General features: G+C 38.5%; 1 protein-coding gene across 2 annotated transcripts in view; it reads right to left on the bottom strand.

Moving 5' to 3' along the window:
• Window positions 1–19621, bottom strand: part of COL11A1 (collagen type XI alpha 1 chain) — a 133627-nt gene extending 114006 nt beyond the window's left edge. Inside the window, exons 1-2 of one of the 2 annotated variants that reach the window (XM_064664571.1) lie at window positions 19083–19621; window positions 3647–3814 (exon numbers count right to left, since the gene is read on the bottom strand). In XM_064664571.1, the coding sequence (XP_064520641.1) occupies window positions 3647–3814; window positions 19083–19197 (283 nt within the window). In that variant the 5' untranslated portion in view covers window positions 19198–19621. The remainder of the gene's footprint in view (window positions 1–3646; window positions 3815–19082) is intronic. The other variant, XM_064664572.1, reaches the window with a different exon arrangement.
• Between the last annotated feature and the right edge of the window lie 226 nt (window positions 19622–19847).

Here is a 19847-nt window from a genome sequence, read left to right as displayed (position 1 = left end):
GCTCTAATAAAATAACATGCTGTATTTTTGTAATTAATAAAAGTACGTAAAACTTCATCAAACTCTGATTTAGGAATTTCTTCTTCTAATGGAGAAAATGTAAGATTTTTTCCAAGACAAGTATTGTGGGAAAAGTCTTTAAAGATTCTAGAGTATTCTGTGAAGACAAGTTTCTACTTCTTTAATTACAATATGAAAACAAAACGCATAGAACTTCCCTTGTGCTTTAAATGATACATTACTCTTCTAAAACAGAAAACTTACACTTATTATATTGTCTGCTGCAATGACATTTTGTGTGCTTTCTACTGGTTTTTTACTTTTTTTTATAGAAGGTTTTTGAAACACTCTAGTAATACAGGCTATGTTTATACGTCATTTTGACATCTTATTTTGAAGGGATCAAAGCTCAATAAATATGAAACATTTCATTTACTCTGGTGAGTAAATGGTGGTAAAGGTTTCTCATGACAAGGTAAAGCAGAATAAATTAAACTGTATGTTATACCTTTTAATGTCAGAGCAAATAGATGACAAAAAAATGGAAAAGAGAAGACAACTGTCAACAAAGGCCAAAGAAACTATTCAAGAAGCACTGAACACTTGCCCTATCTGCACTGTTAATCTGAAAGATATGTTGAAAATGCTTAAGGCAGGTGATACTAATTTAGCTTGTCTGGGCATGTGCTCTTCAAACTGATAAAATCCTATTGAAATAAAACTGGGAGCTTTCTAAGAAAAGTGACTGAAAATGAGTCATGTGCCTCAGTTCAGTAGTTTCTGTCATCACTTCTATGACATAATATTCCCAAATGTTGAATCTACTTTGTGTAATTATAAGCCAATTTCTTTCAGAGTTTTGATTGAAAAAGTTAAAAACTAAATGACATTCTAACATGTAAACCTGAATGTATTCCTATGTATATACAGTTCATGGACACACATCTGGAATAATTACCAAAGTCTTCTCAAGTGCTTTTAAGTTTCTTGTTTATTGGGACAGTTCTATTTGAACAATAACTAAAAATAACAATTGGAGGGAAACTATCTAGAAAAATCTTTGTATGCATCTGGGTTATTCCTATATGCTTTTGTAAATAATAACTAAGAGCATGTAAACAAACTGTACAACTAAATCTAAGCAGTTATCATTACAATTATATACTGCAATCAAAGCCTATTATATTTTGGGAATTTGGTAAATATTACTAAATTCATATTTTTAATAGATGGATATATTGCTGGATATATTTTGATTCCTGATGAGTTACAGGAGTCAGATGAAAGTAAGGATGGGATGCATTACAGCTTGTATTGTTAAGTTAAAATGATATTTCACCACTTGATCTTATCTTGGATATCTTCTATAGTCTTTCTACTGTTACAGAGCACTAAGAAAGAGGGACATGATCACTAAAATATCTTTAAGAATATTCTGAAAAAGGAAGATTTCTTGTGGCCAGGAGAGAGGATGCTTATTCCACAAGACTCAAAAGGAAGTAATTACCATAATCACCTCCCAAAAATTGTTTCAATGCTTTTTTACTAATGTAAAGGTTAGCAGGACATTTTCCTGTATTAAGCAAAGTTTTATACTGTGGGTGAGCAATGCTTTTCTTTGTCTGCTGCACACAGAAGTGTTACGACGAATTGGTAAAATCAAGAAAACTCATTCCCGTTGTAAAGCAGAAACTAAAAGCATGAATAAGAAGAGTACCTAAATTATGACAGTCAAAGGCTATAGAAATTTAGATGTCAGCCAATATGTTCTGGCATTCAAGAATCATAAGAACAGTTATAACTGCAGCTGCCAGATTTCCTCTTTATACTACAATCTGATTCATGAATAGGTGCCAATCAACCCAAACTCTCACACTTCCAGCTCTAGATTCTCAGGCTTTGATTTAGCAGAAGGTGTTTGCACTGGTCTAAACTTTAAAAAAAAAATAACAGTGATTCCAAGTCAGTTTAATCTTCTGTTCAGTTGTATTTGAATACTCATTTAAAGCTTTTTGTTGAACCACTTTGTTTCAATTACACACATTATAAAACTCAGACTATAAAGGTGCCAGTTTATTACACTGTGCAACTTGTGCAGTTTTTCAATACATAATCACAGAAACAAAGAATGGGTAAGGTTGGAAGGGACCACAGTGGGTTATCTAGTCCAACCTTCCTGCTCAAGCAGGTCTATCTGAGAGCACATGATGCAGGATTGCATTCAGGTGGTTTTGGAATATCTCCAGTGAGGGAGACTCCACAATCTCTCTGGGCCAGTGTGTGGTCTCTGGCACAGTACAAAAGTTCTTCCTCATATTCAGGTGGAACTTCCTGTGCATCAGTTTCTGCCCGTTGCCTTGTGTTCTAGTGGTTGGCACCCTGGAGCAGAGCCTGCCTTCATCCTCTTCACACCTCTGCTTTAGATATTTATACGCATTAGTGAGGTCCCCTCTCAGTCGTCTCTTCTCGAGGCTGAACAGGCCCAACACCCTCAGCCTTTCCTTGGAAGGAAATACAGTGGAGCATTTTTGCATTTTTTTTTTAAAAGAAAGAGCAGTCCCTATTCTGCTATCCTTACTAAGGTGAAGAAGTATTTAATTGCAAACATAGCATGTGTACAGCATGACATTATAGACTAATGTGCCATTCAGTGAATGATATTTTCAGCTGGATAGCTCTGTCAACTACATCCAACTTAGTTGAGAGGATATATTCAAACATGAAGAACTGCGTTAAAAAATACTATAAATACTATATAAGTAGTGAATTGTGCTTTGATTTTCCATCAATAATAAAATGATGAATTAAGGGAACATGTAAGTTGCACTTGAACTGTGTAGAGCTGTTTCTCATGTTGCTCTGGGAACAAAATATTCTACAAAATAAAGCCTGTTTAACCCTTTTAGAGATCTGGGTGATATCTATTTGATTGCTACTTTGAAATACAAAAAAAAAGTATTTTTCTTTGCCTCATCTAATCCATATGTTTATAGACAGACTTGTTCAAACTCTGCATGATGTGTCAAAACAGAAAATTCATATGTTTCATGATTTTGGTTTTTAATATTCTTACTATTAATTCCCTCAACAGTTTGAGTCAAGTGACAAGTGACAGCAAAATAATGCAATAAAAGTCTCTCTGCAACATCCAAAGAATCTTTCTCAAAATTTGACTATTTCATTTTGGAGAAATTTGAGAGAAGATGGAATCAGATTATCAGCTATCCACAATTAGCCTTGTTTAGAATCATAGTCCCCCAAGTACCCAGATACTCTGAGGCAATTCTTAAAAAGATGGTACTTCTGGAAATGACTTTGCAATGGCCAATGACAACTCACTCGTATCACTGTAGTAATACTCCAGGAAGTACTACTACTTTAGAATGGCCTGCCAAAACAGAAGGAAACTTGCCAAAGCCACCACAAAAGGTTTCCACCAGATAGCATCATGAAAGAACAGGTGATATGACTTACAAGTCAATTCTGGCAGTGACATAATTTGACAAAGAGCTTTATAACTGAAGCCAATAAAAACTTAATTACATATACAGGCCCAACTCTAGGAATAACACAAGTGGTACTGATGATGTGCTTTAGATACCATAAAAACACAGGCAGTAAAGTAACAGCTTTCTGACAATCTTACCTGGGTACAGCTGCTTTGTTGGGGCACTCAGCTGTGCAGTTTTTGAAACTCTGTAAGCAACATCCGATCCTTTTGAATTCCTTCTGTTTGTGCAAAATCCTGCTGTTCTTGATATTCCTTCTGGTGAATTGTGAAATTCTAATGCCTTTAGCACATCAACGGGTTCAGCTGACAAAGGAAAAAAAAAACCTCAACAAAAAGAATTACTCATCTTGCATGTCTACAGTACACAGCCTCCAAAAAGGATATGAATTTCATTGCAAAAGCGTGTGTGTAATCCAAGCAGTAGCTGCATTCTATTTTGATTTATTGCACATTACTCCTACACCATAATAATATTTTAACAGGATTATTCATTTTTAAATATGTAGATGTTCATCCCGTCCAACATAATTTTTATGATTAGATTTTCAAACTACTTTACTACACATGGAAAATCATCATTTTGCAAACGCGGAGTCTTGGTGATTGAAACTTACTATACACATTTTTAATATGTGATTTTTAAGAAGTGGAACTGATTTTCAAAGTTAGCACAAAAGTTTCAGAAACATTCAAGTGCCAATAATCTGTTACCAGAAAATCATCTGTTGCTAACATTAAAATATAATCTGATTATATATAACGTCTTTCTCAGACACAAAGTGATAAGGAAGCAGCTAAACTAATTTCTCATCCAGTTAGAGGAAGAAAAATGTACCTGCTTTGCCTGCAAGGACTGAATGGACTGAATCACATATGCCATTATTTCCAAGTTAAAATGCAAATGGATGTGGTTTGTACTTTCGAGACCAAGTACAATAAAATTCCATTTGAGCTCAGCAATTTAAAGTTGAAATCCAGAGCTGTTACTGCACTCACATTGATGCAAATTAAAGCAAACAAGAAAGCATATATATGTATACAAATACGTATAGAAAGCCAACAACAAAGCCTTAAGCTATAAAAGTTCTCCGTGGTAAAAGGACAAGGTACTGGATGGACAAGCACTTCAACACATGCAGTGAGAGAAAACAGTTTGTAAATTACACATCTTGGGAAAAATTAAGGTGCTCATTGTCATGCTCCCTACGGATCCCTTCGCTAATGTATTTTTCTGAGTGGAAACAGAATTTCAATAGACTTTTTTTTCTCTGATTCTGTTCTGCAGTTTTTACATTGGCAAATTCATAACCACTTTATCTGGACAGGCAAAGTTTTACATGACTTTCACTGTGAAAGCTGAGAAATGTGCTTGGTAAATTTGACCTTACTTCATCCTTGAACTGCACTGTGGCATTAACTACAGCTGATTTATTGCCTGCTATCATTCACTTTACATGTCAACAAAATATCAACGTAAGGCCCAAAATACCACTGTGGATGAATATTCAACTATTTGAACAGCTATTTGCAAACAAGTGGAAGACTGTAAAAACACAGGCCAAGTATTAGTCTTACCTCTCTGTTGAGTACTGGCAAAAAAATTTTAATGGATATAATGTATTTTCTATAGGTGTTCCACACAATTCTAGTTACTACCATACTGAAGGAACTCCCAGTCTTTTTTCCTGGTAACTGATGCCTATTTTTGCTTTACTTATAATAATTTGAACCAGTAAAGTAACGTAGAACCAGTCACTAGAAATATTAGTAAAAATTCCAATTCGCTGTATAAGTCAACCACTGCTACATTCCTTTTTCCTTTGCTCTTTTCTATAATTTGCACCAGATTCTTCATTATTTTTTAGAATAATGGCCTTTCTTTGCCTGGCTGACTGGGAGACCCATAAACAAGATTATTCATTACTCCCTGCTAGTTCTCCTGCTAAAAAACCTCCAGACAAGAAACAGAATAATAATAGGACAATCTTTAAGCCACAAATTCCAAATAATAAGAACAAACATTCTTGCTAATAGTCCACAGCTGACTATTTATTTATTTCTGCAAACTGTGATTCACAAAACATAAAATAGCAAAAGAACTAGTCAGTTTAAAAGAATTTCTAGAAGTGTAATTTGTCATAGAAGTGACAAGTTAGATGAAGTAACAGTTTCTACAGAAATGACAAGTTACATGAAGTAATTAACGTAAAAAAAGTTAATTAGTCTATCTCCAAAGATAAGGTGGCTGACCTATTAAATACATACAGATCACAAGTAACAGAAACTGCTTCCCTAATTTTTATCAAAGATTTCAGACAGCCACTTCAAACAGCATTAATAAAGTAAAGTGGTTTTTTAGAAGTCTTTAGATAAACTGGACAGGAACGTAAAAGATGCATGACTCCTCCTGCGTCATGCCTAGTGCTACCATATAGTGAGGTTTCTGCAGAAGACCCCTCTTTTTGCTAGTAGAAATTTTGTCTCAGGGAATTTCAGGATTTTTTAATATATTTCCTGTAACTATTGCAGCAGTTGGAACAAGCATTCAGTAGGCTTGACCATGTTGCCACTACATCAGTCTCCAAATTCTTGATGAGCTCACTGTGCAGGTAATCTGCTCAGTGCATATACAGAAAGCAGTAGATGCTGTTGCCACAGAACACACGTGTAGGAATACAGTCTAAAATGAACAGCTCTTAAAAAACTGCAGTGTAGGCCCTCACTGGTTAGAGGTAACCTGTTCAAGTGTAAAGGACAATGAGAAGTCCTCCCACAGCCAAAACTGCTTGCATAGAAGACCAGGGAGGGAGGCAGGAAGACGACTCACAGTCAGAGAAGAGCATAGTCTGGAAGCTTTCACCTGAAACTATGGCTTCTCTCTGCCAGTTTTCATAGGTTCTGCAGTGCTCAGCATCACTGTGTCCTGAGAGCTTCCATTTTTCCTGAAAACTGCCTCTTCTCTAGCATGCTGCTCCCACATGAGTTCTGGGAATGGGAAGAAATAACCAGAAAGAGCACCAATGCTAAGGGCATACAGTTTGCCTGTTTGTGTGGTCCAGAAACTAAGATTACAGCTTGTACTTACATGGGGCAACATTAATATAACCCATATATTGACAGATCAAGGGTCTCCCACAAGACCTTCTTTGCAGTGCATAAAACAGCTTTCCTAAATGATTTACCTTCTATTTAATTTCCTTGGATAATATTCTGAAAAAGTAAAGAAAACTGCAGATTAATGTTATATGATGTAATGCTTTTGCATCTTTCCAATTTGGTGCCAAAATTTCAGATGGCAAGGAAATAACAAATAAGCATCATGCAAACAGTTCCCCAGTTCTTGGGATGCAGTTAATTCTCCTTATGAAACTTAGACATCAGCTTTGAAAACTCAACTGTTTGCCGGGCAAATTCGACAAAATACAAGATCCAGATGTGGAAAATAGGTCCCTTATGCAGATGTTTATGGCCATGCTGCACTGCTACTTCAAGGCCACCTCTTGCAGGCAAGCCAGACAAAGTCCCAAGATAACCCTGTGAAAAGAAGATGGTGTTCATCAGGGCAAGCCTGCAGTTTTCAGCCTAAGCTCTCCTGAGTTTCAGACTGCAATCAAAATGCAAGTTTCCACTCTGCTACTTTTCCACTGATATAAAACCAACTGCAGGGGATTATTCTTCTCACTAATGATTATAGTGCAAAGTTCAACAGCATATGTCCTTGATTCAAAAGAGTTCAGAGAGACATGTGCAACTTTCACTGCCACTGAAAGACTGCACAGTAGTAGCCAGAGGAGAAGTGTTTAAAAATTATGGGATTTTTGGTATGGCAAAGGTGAATTATTCAGAAATCCCTTTTTGGAAAACAGAATTGCATGAGATGGGAACCTGAGTGTTCCAGTATCTTTCAAGATACCAAACCGTTAATCATTTAACTCCATCATAAGTCCCTGGTTTTCAAATAAAAAGAAGATAAAGCACATGAACAAAAATTAGTGGTATAATATCTTAAGACCCAAAATAACTTGTAACTTGCAATATTTAAAATTGTAGAGCCAAATACTGTGGTATGACTGAAGTACATCCATTCACTCAACGAGCTTCCATATTTATAGTGGTATGGATAAGAATATTTGGTCCAAAGCATTTCAAATTAAATATAGCTTCAAAGCCATATTCAATCTTCCTTTGCTTTCCTTTTAGCTTTCTTCTATTGTAACTAAATAGGAAACTTAGGAAGAAAAAAAAGATGTTGACAGAAATATAAAATGTTCTAAGCTACTTTAAATGGTACTAAAACATGTGTAAGAGCACATAAATTAAAAAGAAAGTAAAAAACACCCCAAACTTCTGTCAGCATATCTCTGCTGGAAATAGAAAGAATTCAGTGGAGTTAAGTAGTTGTAAACTTGATGCTAGATCACACTTTTACACTGCTGGGTCAGGAAAGGTTATCACGGGTCAACAACATGAGGGAAATTTCATGTGTTTTCTGTTTATTTGGAAAGGAGGAAGGTAAGTAAAAATTGACTACCAATTTTGGTTAGCATTTTCAAGCCTAGACTTTCTCTATATACAATGATACATTTGTTCTAAAGGCTATGACAATGCATTCTATTAAATGAAATAATAACCACATATTGTAAAAATATAATGCTAATAAAGACTGAAAAAGAACATTATTATCATGTAGTTAAAAACATCACAGCTTTCACTGCACTCCACAATCTCTAAACTGAAACAGAACTTGTGATATATCATTCTTATTAATACTAATACTACACAGATGGATCAAATTATGATACCTTTCTGTTGCATTATACCCAACAACTACTACCATCGCTCAATGTCGTATCTTCTGGAGTTAAACAGAATCTGATGAAAACAGCAGATTCATTGCTGATATGTTATAATGTCACAAATGTAAATAACACACATTATTCAAGTCCAGAGGACTTGCTTCCTTCACTTAGATTTCTTGATATTTGAGCCGGAATCTATTACATAACATGGCTCTGCCTCTCTCCTGGTGGAAACTGTCCATGGTGGAGGTTCCCAGGTACCATAACAAGTCATGATATCAGAGAAGGGAGGGACTGAGAAACTGTACAACAGTGCAGAAACTGAAGTCCTTTGGACACATAGGCTGTGTTGATGACTTATGCAATATGTGACATCCAGTCTCCTTGTCTCAAGGATGACCCCAGTTTTCAGTAAAAGTGCTTAGCAATTCCCCATCTCTCTACAGGAATGCTTCTTGCAGGTGATCCATAATCCTAGGTAAGAATGTACTTTACAAGACAGGGACAAGTTGCAACAAATGCAAGAAAATCTGCATTGAAATGGTCATGTCGGGTTCATTACATCCGGATTTATTTAAACGTAGAGAGTAACTAAATAAACAGTGTTTAATAATATCTTAGTTTATTAAATATGTATCCTGTCTGTAACTGAGATCATGGTGAACTTAGTACCCTAGTAAAAGGTACCTTAATAAAATTCCTTTTTTCTGCTTCAGTGGCCACCATTAAATTTCTGCATTGTAACAAAGCCCATCTGACACTGCAAAGGTAAACTGTACAGAACCCAAAAATGATGGATCAACAGTGCATCTAATGGCAGCAATGTAATCTTTGGAATTATACCAGCCACAATAATTTCAGATAAAAGACTAAAATCTATACATACTATCTTTCTAGCTACAATCACATTTTAAAGTTAATTATCTTTATTTTAATGAATTTTCATTTATGAAAATGTTTTGATTTACAACATGCTTTTTTAAGAAGTTTTACTCAAATCAAGTTAGTGAGTGACATTACTGTAAATGCTAGGTATGTAAATGTTAGGTCATTAACACATACAGAAAATAGAGCTGTATTGTTTCATGTAAGTAGAATGTTCTGTCCTGTATGACTCTAAGTAGCTAATGTGTCTATGTCAATAAATTGACACTTAAGCATACAAAAAACTTGAGCTCCTGTTTCTTAGCATACATATCAGCTTCCATGTAGTAATTTAAGTCCAGTCACAAATAAATTGACAAATTCTGTGTTATATTCGTTTCATTCACAGAAAACTACCTGAACATTCTATTACTGGAAACTTTTTTTCAGAAGAAAAACTTAACCACCTACTTGTGCTTTTTCAGAAATTTTTTTGACCCATCTAAGCTCCCAGACAGATTTCTAACCTATGTAAAGCTGTACTGAGAAGCAGTTTATGTGTCAATTCCACGAGTGGCTGCAATTGCACACTGGTGTGGATCTCACTCAGTATCTCATGACTTACTCAGATCTGAAGGCGTCAAACATTTAGAATCATCTCATCCCACATGTATGCACTGGTCCTCAGTAGACTTGGTATACATGCAGATTGAAAACATATTATTCATTGAACTGAGAACTTTTGAATGAGTTCGATTATTCCTTAAAAGATAACCATGGAAGTCAGAATGGACTTATCTAAAGGTCACACCTTGAGTTTTCTTCTATTTAACACTGAATGTGCTGTAAGACACTTAGAAGCTGCAGTGGGAATAGAGCACAGAACCTTTTCAGATAGGGTGTACCAAGCTTGACACCTATTGCCTTGCTATAAACTGAACAGCAAAGCATTTTTTAGCTGCAGATAAAGGTGCTGGTGCCTAAGGACCAAACAGTTCAAGAAAGACTGTTATTGAAGATAGGGTATATACAGGAAACAATCATCTGCATTTTCAGAAGGAAGGACTTCATTGTCAGGCCTCAAAGTGGAACTCTCCAGGATTGACAGGAAAGTGACTGCAGTGGCAACTTCTGGCTACAAAATTCATTCCCATAAGAAATTGTTTAGACTAAAATATTCTTATTTCTGTTCAAATACCTAGTAAAGCAAAGAAGTTAAAATCCCATTATATTTAGATTTCGGTCTGGTAGCTCCTGGGTCTTAGTCTCTTAATTTTGTGAGGGAGCTCAGGCCCAATGACCCTTCCCTATTTAAAGGCTGTGTTCACCCACATAATTTGCAAGATGCTACTAGATTGCATGCTGGAGGACATACTTTAAATGCAAACAATAACAAAACTCAAGGCAAAAAAAAAAGAGCCACTATTCTTTACAGATATACCTTAGCAAATGGAGGGCGCAACTCAGTGTTTGCCATACTGTTAATACCTCTAGTAACTTTGCCTTTCCATTTTTTTATATAGTAAACAGTATTTTTACAATTAACATTATTATGTGTTGTTCCAATAAAATAAACAGGTAACTTTGAGTTATCATAATTCTTCAGCAATGCCTTTTTCTTTATTGATGTGAAAGTGCAAATTTATCAGTGATGACTCCACAAAGCACCTTTAAGAGTTACAATCAATAACTCCTAATTAGTGAGATACAGTCCTGGAGTAGAAAAGAGCTTACTTTGCCCCCATAAAAAGAATTATTTGAGAAATTTAGGAAGACTAATGTCTCTAAATTACTATTATTTTACTTCATATTTTTCCATGGAAATAGGTTTCATTCTGCCAGTAATCTGTTCCAATGGAACCACTGCAAAAACTAAAACTTAAAGAACATTGAAACATTAATCTTCAGGTCTAAATGGAGTGTTTTTTCAAAGTTTTAGTCCAGTTTTATGTCACTGTAACAGATCATTTAAAACGTACTAGCTGTTACAGCCTGGTAGGTAGGCTAAAATGTGTATATTTCTTGAGTATTAATGAAGGGACTCCTTATATTTGTAGCAAGACTTACAAAATAGGCTACCTATGGTTAGATTTCTAGGTATATATTTAGGGACTTAAATAGGAGGTACTGGCTGCTCTACAGGTTTTTGAAACCATGCTACCCATTAGAGGCATAATAGCCTACAGTTATTTAGTTTATTTACTTTTCTTAAAATTTTGAATCTTTATAAGTGCTCATTCTAAGGACCTTCCACGTATTCTAAAGCTGGGTAAGGATAAACACTGCTATGATGAAGGTTTATGACACTCATTAAATAGTCCAAAGCTTAATGAATATAGAGGTCTTTACCAGCAGCATTAGAACCTGGATTTGTTAAACTGCTAGCTTGTTGACCTGTAGGATACAAGACAAGGCCCATCTATTACTAGAAATCTGTGCTATTTCTAATGTGGTAAGAATATTTCTGTTTCTGTTTTTACCCTTAGACTTTTTACTTATTGTGGGCACTTACGATGGATATCTTTTAAAACCACAAATACACAGAATTATTATTATCTCTACTTATTGTTTTACTGTGTTCTTCATCTGGTGAGCATTAATACAGAAGTAAACATCCAAAAGCAGGAATTCAAAGGCACGTTATGCCCAAATGCTTCACTGAGCTTCCCAGTTCTTAGAAAGGACTCTATTACCTTCCCACTGCAGACTCCAGTCTCTGTATCCCAAGCAACGATTCCCTGCAGTTTGGCCATAGGTGTCTAAGCACTAGAAAAGGATCAGACACTTCTGTCCTCAGCATTTCCTACTGGCTAGCCCTGGACAGAGCTGCCCTTCCTCACATGGTTTTGGGCCTGCCAGTCTGAGAATCCCAACTCCACTGACATGTAACAGAAGACTGCTCTGGGAGGAAGCATCAAACGCATCGGTTCTGCAGTGTCCTTTGTGAAGGTTCCAACATTTTTCATAGATGTTAACCAAAGGACTTCACAGAGCTGGATAAAATGAACTCTGTTTTATGGGCTGCAGAAGTGAGTTACAGAGCATCTTCAAGGTACAAAAATGAAACCAATTGAGTTGCCTAAAGTAATTACACAGTGCTCCTGAAAATCAAGCTGGGCTTTTTTTAAGGAAACTGAATACAAATTTATGAGATTAACCAAATGTATGTTGCCCTTATATATATTTCTAGAGACATACTTTAAGGTTGTTTTACCTGTTAAGAATTTTCCTACGTTAGCTTTTAGATTAATTATGTAATTGGGATCTTGACTGGTGACATTTTTAGAAGAAGGTGTAATTGCAGTGCTTTCATATTTAATGATTATGAGAACTAGAGATTATCCAGATGCATATAGGAATGCTTTCAATGGCCTAGGATTGACTATTTCACCAACAGAAGCTTGTGTGAAATTGTTCAGAATTGGCTACTTCTGTTTCCATACCAGTTATTTGGAAATTTTTCATTGACTTCTTATGCTGCCAAATCTACTGAATACATTATAGTATTTCAAAGTTTAGGTATATATGGGATGCAATTTTGATACTCACCAACTACTAACTATAGCTCCTTTTAATGACCAATCTCTAACACTCATAAAGTAAAAAACACCCAACCAACCTACCAACTAAACAAAAAAGCCCAAACCAATAACAAACAAACAAATGAACAAACCCCTCTAAAAAAACAAAAAACCACAAAAACCCTCACTCAAATCTCATACTAAAAACAGTGGAAAACTCATCTATATTCAGCTACAGGCTCAGATCTTTAACAACTTTAGCTCGCAGGCTGATTTATTTACTGGAAATATTCAGCAAAAAAAAGAATATTTCTAGGTTTTGTTAGACTGCATAATTCTGGAGTGCAACCTAGATTCTGAGACTTTTTATCATATTTGTTTTATGTATTTTACCATAAAATGCGACTTTTTTATTCCCAAAACCTTCTTTGAGGCTAGATAGGTTGTACTTTTATCACTTGTTCAGCAACATTGACTGCAATCAAGCACTCAAGACCTGATGCTGATTCCATAAAAGATTTCACCTGTTACCTCAGAAGATTGGGCTAGTTCATCATCTGGTGCAGACCTGTACTGATCCATGGGTTTACAATACTTTAACAGCTGTCTCCATATTTCTGTGGAGCTGTTCTTATTTAGCACCACAGCAAAATCTATCAGGACTGCAGTCCAAGTGCCTAACTATTTTGAGGTCTCTGCTAAAGATTCAAAAAGTTCTTTCTGTACAGACAGTAGACACGGTACTTTCAACTGTGAAAATCAGCAAAACAAGTATTACATTCTTGAGGTATCCAGTTTCTATTGCCTTATCAAAAAAAAAAAAGTCTAAAAAATGGTCCCTGCTACAGAAGAGACAAGGTGTTCCCTCAGCAATTAAACATGAAAGAAACTTAGCCCACCACTTAAAAGATTTGTTATCAAGGTATTTATTCAGAAATAACCCAAATAACACTTCATAAGTATCTTCTAATAAATGGGAGTTTTCAAATGTGGAACATTTGTATGTTTTTCAGCTTTAAGCACAGAATACAGCTAAGGACGAGATTTAGAAATGGTGCCATTTAAAATAATCCTATTTAATTTTATAGAGAAACAACTCATACGACTGAAAGCGTCCACCATACTTTCACTGATGTCAAAGGTATTCTCTCTCTTATGAGAGCAAGGCAAGGAAATCAGACTCAGTTCTCTATTCTACTAATATTAGCAGGAATTCCTCTTAAGCAGACAGCAAGGTTGTAAAATCCTGAACTTATTTTTTTTATAAACTATGAATGCTTGATTACTACGATACACAGCTAAGCAACAGAGTAGGTAACACTTATTCTACAGCAATACTTTCACAATGTGACCATAATTTGACTCACAACTAAGTTAATTTGTATTACAGATAAAGCTTAGCTGCCACTGACATTATATATAGCAGGATTGGGATCTTTGTTTTTTTAAACCATCTATTATAATACATCTTTCAGTTTGGTTTGCAGAAAACACTTCACTTCCATAATATGAGCTCTGCCAAATCCCTTCTGTCTCACACACTGTGTGCGTTAACACTTTGACACACAGTGAAGTCCCAGACCTGAAATTCAAAGGTTTTACAACCCCTTATGTGTGCTAATGTGCTAAAAGGAATTTAAGTTTTCCCAGATTCTACTACTATTGCAATAACCGGGTCAACAATTAATCCTTACATTTACAGTCTGTAAACTTGGTATTTAATACCGAGTAGAACAGTTATAAGCCCTTGCAACAGGCATGTGTGTTAACCTAATTCCTTTTAAGCCACTGCTCTCTATTGTGTCCATCCAGAGGGCAAATCTTTATCACTGCATGAGACTTCACATTCTTAGAACATTAGAGATTTCTCCCAAGCTCTGCTTAATTTATTCCCCCCTATTATCAACAAATATTCAGAACAATGATAAATTAACCAATGCTAGGAGGATTTCTTCTGAAAAGAAGCAGAGTGCTCCACAGAGAAAAGAAAAGCAACTTCTTAATCTTGCTGGCAGATGGAAACCCTACTGTTTGCCACTGTACAAAACAAATCCGGGAAAGACATAATTGCTCCAGTCTGTTTTAGGTATAACTTCACATCAGTAGTAATGTTATGGCTCCTTTAGTGTGCTGCAACTATGTTAGTATTAAGGGTTGTACTTGGAGAACATCAAGTAAGTTTAGGCATGACAATTGTAAAAATTAGTATGACAGCCTCTTTCCTACATTTTACAACTGCTGCAGACACCAAATTTACAAGCAACAGGGGGCTGGGGGTGGGTTGGTTTTGGTGTGTTTTTTTTTTTTTCTACTAATCAGAACAAAAGATAGCACCAGGAAATGTTTTCTATCAAAGATTTTTTTTCCTACTGTCATTCCAAGTATAGGTGTCAGAGATTATTTCAAGCCAAAACCACTGAGTATTTGTGGGTGTTCTATATGCACTTATATACAGTTACATTTGTTAAGATATACACAAAAATGAAGTTGAGAAACTTCTTTTCCGCAGAGCTAGAAAAAAGACAATTTCCTGCAGCCCAAATAGTCCTTTCTTGGATCCTTGTGGAGGCTCCTAAATTAAATGCAAAGACACACGCTCTAGAAAATTAACACCACATACCAGTCATTTTTCTGTTTGATGTCTGCTGTTGCACTTGAAATAATTATTTTAACTTATAAACAATTAAGAAATCTAAATTATATAGCAAACCAGATGTATACATGCACATCTCTCTCAAACTACCCTGGGAAGATTGGACCATTTCACCTGCTGATCCTTGGGACTCGGAAAAAACTTCAGCTAGGACCACTAGCTGCATCTAGTAATGTCACTCTTTGATTTATTCATTTTTGCTGACTTTGTGAATATTAATATTACAAACCCACACAAACTAACACACAAGACAATTTCACCAAGAAATAAAGGAATAATTTAAATGTTTGTGTTCTTTTTCAATCTTCAAAGTGAATTGATCAGTTAAAATCAGAAGTGCTTTACATCACTAACAGTTCTGAGAAGAAATTTATACTTTTCTAGTTTAAAACTTCATTTTGTACAGGTTTAGACCAGCTGGATACATTCAAGAAACAGATCCATATCTTCCTTACTAAGCAATTACAGTGTAACTTACTAAGCAATTACACATAAGCAACAGTGTTAAGTGAGCATCCACAAAGAAGACTCTCCTTTTGCCATCACTAATTGGCCCAGTTCTGCATTCCTTCTGCACCCAGAACTCCCACTAGTTTCCAAGCCTGGGTGAGGGAAGCACAAGGAACCTTTGTATTGTCTAACAGGACAGTAAGAAGTATCTATCCTATATTAGAAACAAATCTGCTTGTCACTTACATAGAAGGTCCAAAGTGTGTTTCCCATATATATCTTCATAGCCTCATTTTCAGTAAGGCTTCTTAAATCTTTTTTTTACTCAGATTAAGAGCTGGATTTCCATTTGCTTGGAAAAACTTATAAATAATAAAAAGACTGATTTTTCATTTCTCGCCCATGAAATTTAAATCAGCATCACAATAGTGCATTGATGTCAAGCTCTTAGAAAAAATTTATAGTGTTGAAGCCATGCCATTTCAACTAAATGAGTTTATTCATTCCAAACACATTACCAACAGATTTAGTATTAAAGGTAAGGAAGGGGAAAGGAAATCAAAGTATGTCTTTTAAAATACTGAATTTTGTTTGCTTTAGCCAAGTCTTAAAGCAAAAATATTTTCTAAAAAGAGCTGGTTAAGAGCTGGTGGGCACTGAGCTGACCAAATATGAGTCACTGCTTTTCCCATTCAGTTTATTCTCACTTCTGTAACTTTTTCTGTCTAAAGAAGAAATAACTCAAAAGCCCAAACACACCCTCACACACCATTTCTTACTTCTATGAAAGACACCTCATACTTCCCTCTTTGTGTGAGTGTGTGTGTGCGCGCGCGCGTGTGTGTGTTAAATAAAGAAACTTGGAAAAAGTCATGAATTTTAGGAATTTGTTCAGGTTTGTCTACATGGAATGGTTTTTGTTGCCTTAAAAAGAAGTCACTGCTATATGATTACATGATGTATTCATATAAAGCTAATTTTCTTTTCATAGAGGTAGTTTATGAAAACAAAATTGAAGAATATAGGATTTAAAAGCGTTTATAAGGGCAATTCATATTTTGCCCAGCATTCATATTTTATCCAGCATCTTCATTTAGTCATATTGTTTACTTGCTGTAGTATGCTATTTGATTTTATTCCTTGTTATTTTTCCTCTCCTATTTCCAAATATGAGTCATTATGTCCTATGTTATCTTTTAACTACTTTAAATAAGATTAGAATGCATAAAAGATGATTCAGAAATACCTCCCTTGTACTCTGTTAGAGAAATTAGGTCAAATTCTACTCCCTCTGCAGTCAATGGAAAAACTCATACTGACTTCAATAACAGATCAAGCCCTAAACACACAGCTCCCTGTAGTTTCTAAGCAAATAGCATACTGTATTTCAGAAAAGTTCAAGAACCAAGTTCTTTTCAGAATGCTTCTACAAACACAAGAAGCCTGTAGTTTTAAGTTTCTGAAGTGTCCTTTATGCAGGAGACTAGAAGAAAAGATTTTCAAGTTTTTAATAAAGTTACCAAAACCAAATTAGTCTGCCTAATGTTGCTGAATATACTTCAGTAAGTACCACATAATTTCTGTTGATTTTTGCTGGGCTGTTTGGATTTAGGTTTTCTTTTACCTTGTCATTTGCATCCAACCCACTATGTAAACATAATCTACATAAATCCTACCTAATTTAGTCAGTTTTACTATGAAAAGTGTCATAAGAAATCGATCGTGCCTTTGAGGACAGTATCACTTCTTGAAGAAATTTAGTTCAGACATAGTAACGAGTAGCCGAATCCTTGAAGCTCTGCGAGGTTAATTCACTCTTGGTGTAATTCCACCGAGTCCGTGGAATTGCAATAGGAATGAAATCTGACCCCTTGCAGTCCCTGTCAGAAGCGGGGCCAGCAGGGGGCAGGAGCCCTGATTGATCTGACACCGTCAAGGTTGTGCCCAGGTATAAAGGCTTGAATGGAAACTGGTCACCTTTCCCTGCTCCCTCTAGGACGCCTGTTGATTCGGAAAGTGGGAATTCAGATCGAGAAGGACCTCGTTAAAATAATAAATGTGTAAAAAATAAACCTTTCATTCCAGAGAGTTAAGCCCCACAGCAAAATAAAAATCTCCATCCCAGCCAGACTGGCCCTCAGATGCGACTGCGGGCTCCGGTGGGAGGGAGGGAGAGAGGGATGGAGGAAGGAGCAGCGTTTTCACCCTCGGGAGGAGAGGAAAGCTCTCCCGCCACCAGAGACTACACACTGCAGCTCCGCGAACGTGCGAGCACAGCTCTGAAAGCCCAGATGGGCCGGGGGCCTGGGGCTGAGCCGTGCCGGGGAGCGGTGCGGAGGGGAGAAGTGCGGAGGACGCGAGGAGTGGTGCGGGGGAGGGGGCGGCGATTCCTTTCTGCTGAGGCTGCTGCGCTGCTGCCTGGCTCTTGTTCCCACTACAAGTCCCCCGCGGGCCGCACCCTGCCCACCAGGTCCACGGACACCTAAGGGACCACTCGATAGCCCGGGGAGGCTGCAAAGTGGGGAGTAGGCTGGGCACGGCGCGCCGGCGCTGACACCGCCCGTGTGGAGCCCAGCGACCGTCAGGCTGAGCCCATCGAGCTGCCCCGGGCATCTCCACCTGCGGGGCGCCGCTGCCCCAGGGGCTGCCCTCCGCATCGGCTGGCAAAGGGCCCCTTCAAATATATCGTCTCCCACCCTTGCGTCCTGGAAAACTTTTTGCCCACTGAAAACCATTCCAAAAGGAAAAATAACAGAGCGGAGAATGGAGAAAGCCAGAGCACAGAGCTTCCACCCCCACCCCCAACTTTCCCTTTCATCGCCCCTCTGAGGAGAAGGCAGATACTTGTCGTTCCATTTCAGTCACAACTTGGTGAACTGGAGCAGTTCAACAACACTGAAAATCGGACGCACACTCCACAAAACAGAGTCCAGTGCTAGAAAAGGATAAGTCGCTCTGTTCAACAACTACTTCTTTCATCTTCCCGCCCCGCCAATGTGCATCCCCTTTACCTCATTAAAACCACATACAAAGTTTAAGGCTGCGGCTGAACGGGAGCCATCCCGCCGCGGCACCTGGGAGGGACGCACCCCCACCGCGCCGCCGGGGGCTCCCAGCGGGTCCCCGCGCTGGCCCCAAGCGCCTTCGTGCGCTCTCGCCTCCCCAGCACCGGGAGCCGCTCTGACAGGTTTCCTCTGAAACGCGGCCCCAGCCGTGCCCTGGGTCCTCTCCCCGAGGAGGAGAGAGAGGCGACTGGACTCCCTGGCTCCCCTTTGCTTTCTTACCTCCTCTGACCTCTGCAGTCCGGAGAAGGATAGCGAAGGTGATGAGCACGGTTACAGCCGAGTCCCAGGGCCACCTTCTCGTTTTCCACCTTGTGGACCTTCTCTGCATCTCCATGCTGGGCACCCACAAGTGTGACTTAAACACGGGCGCCTTCAGTTTATACCAGCTCCGTCCTTTCCACTATATTCCCAGAGATGATTTCTCCTATAGAGCCATACGTGATAAACCGAGAGGGATTTTCTCTGTCTCGCCCCGCTCACGCTCTGCCCGGCCTCGCACAGGCCCCTCCGACCCGTCCTCCCCGGTGCCCTGCCTTCAGACTGAGGGGAGCTGAGGGGCTTTAATCAAAATGCAAAGAGCGCCGCATCCCCCTAAAGGCTTCATCCCGTCAGAGGGCTGGGCGAGCGGCTCCCAGGGCCACCCCTGGAGCCCGACTGACACGCCAGCCGCCGGGCGGAGGCCAATCGCGGGGCTCCCCCGGCCGCCCACAGCACCGCCCTCCGCCTCGGCGGCGGCACACCGGCCGCTCCGCGGGCACCGGCGGCCCCCGCGGCGGCGGAGAGCGGCCCTGCCGGAGACGCTCGGGGAGCGGGGCCGGCGGGGCGGGAGCGTCCCTGGGGCACAGCCGGAGTGTCCCGTCCCTGGGGCACCGCCGCCCCCCGCCCCGGCACAGCGCGGGCCCCTGGCCCCGGGCATGCGCAGAGGCGGCCGCGGCGCCCCGCGGAGCGAGGGCGGGGGGCGCGGAGCGGGGACCGGAGGGGGAG

Source organism: Pseudopipra pipra, chromosome 9 (genome assembly GCF_036250125.1).
Source record: "Pseudopipra pipra isolate bDixPip1 chromosome 9, bDixPip1.hap1, whole genome shotgun sequence".
Taxonomy (NCBI): domain Eukaryota; kingdom Metazoa; phylum Chordata; class Aves; order Passeriformes; family Pipridae; genus Pseudopipra; species Pseudopipra pipra.
Note: the sequence above shows the minus strand (reverse complement) of the source record. Positions and strands in the feature narration are given on the sequence as shown.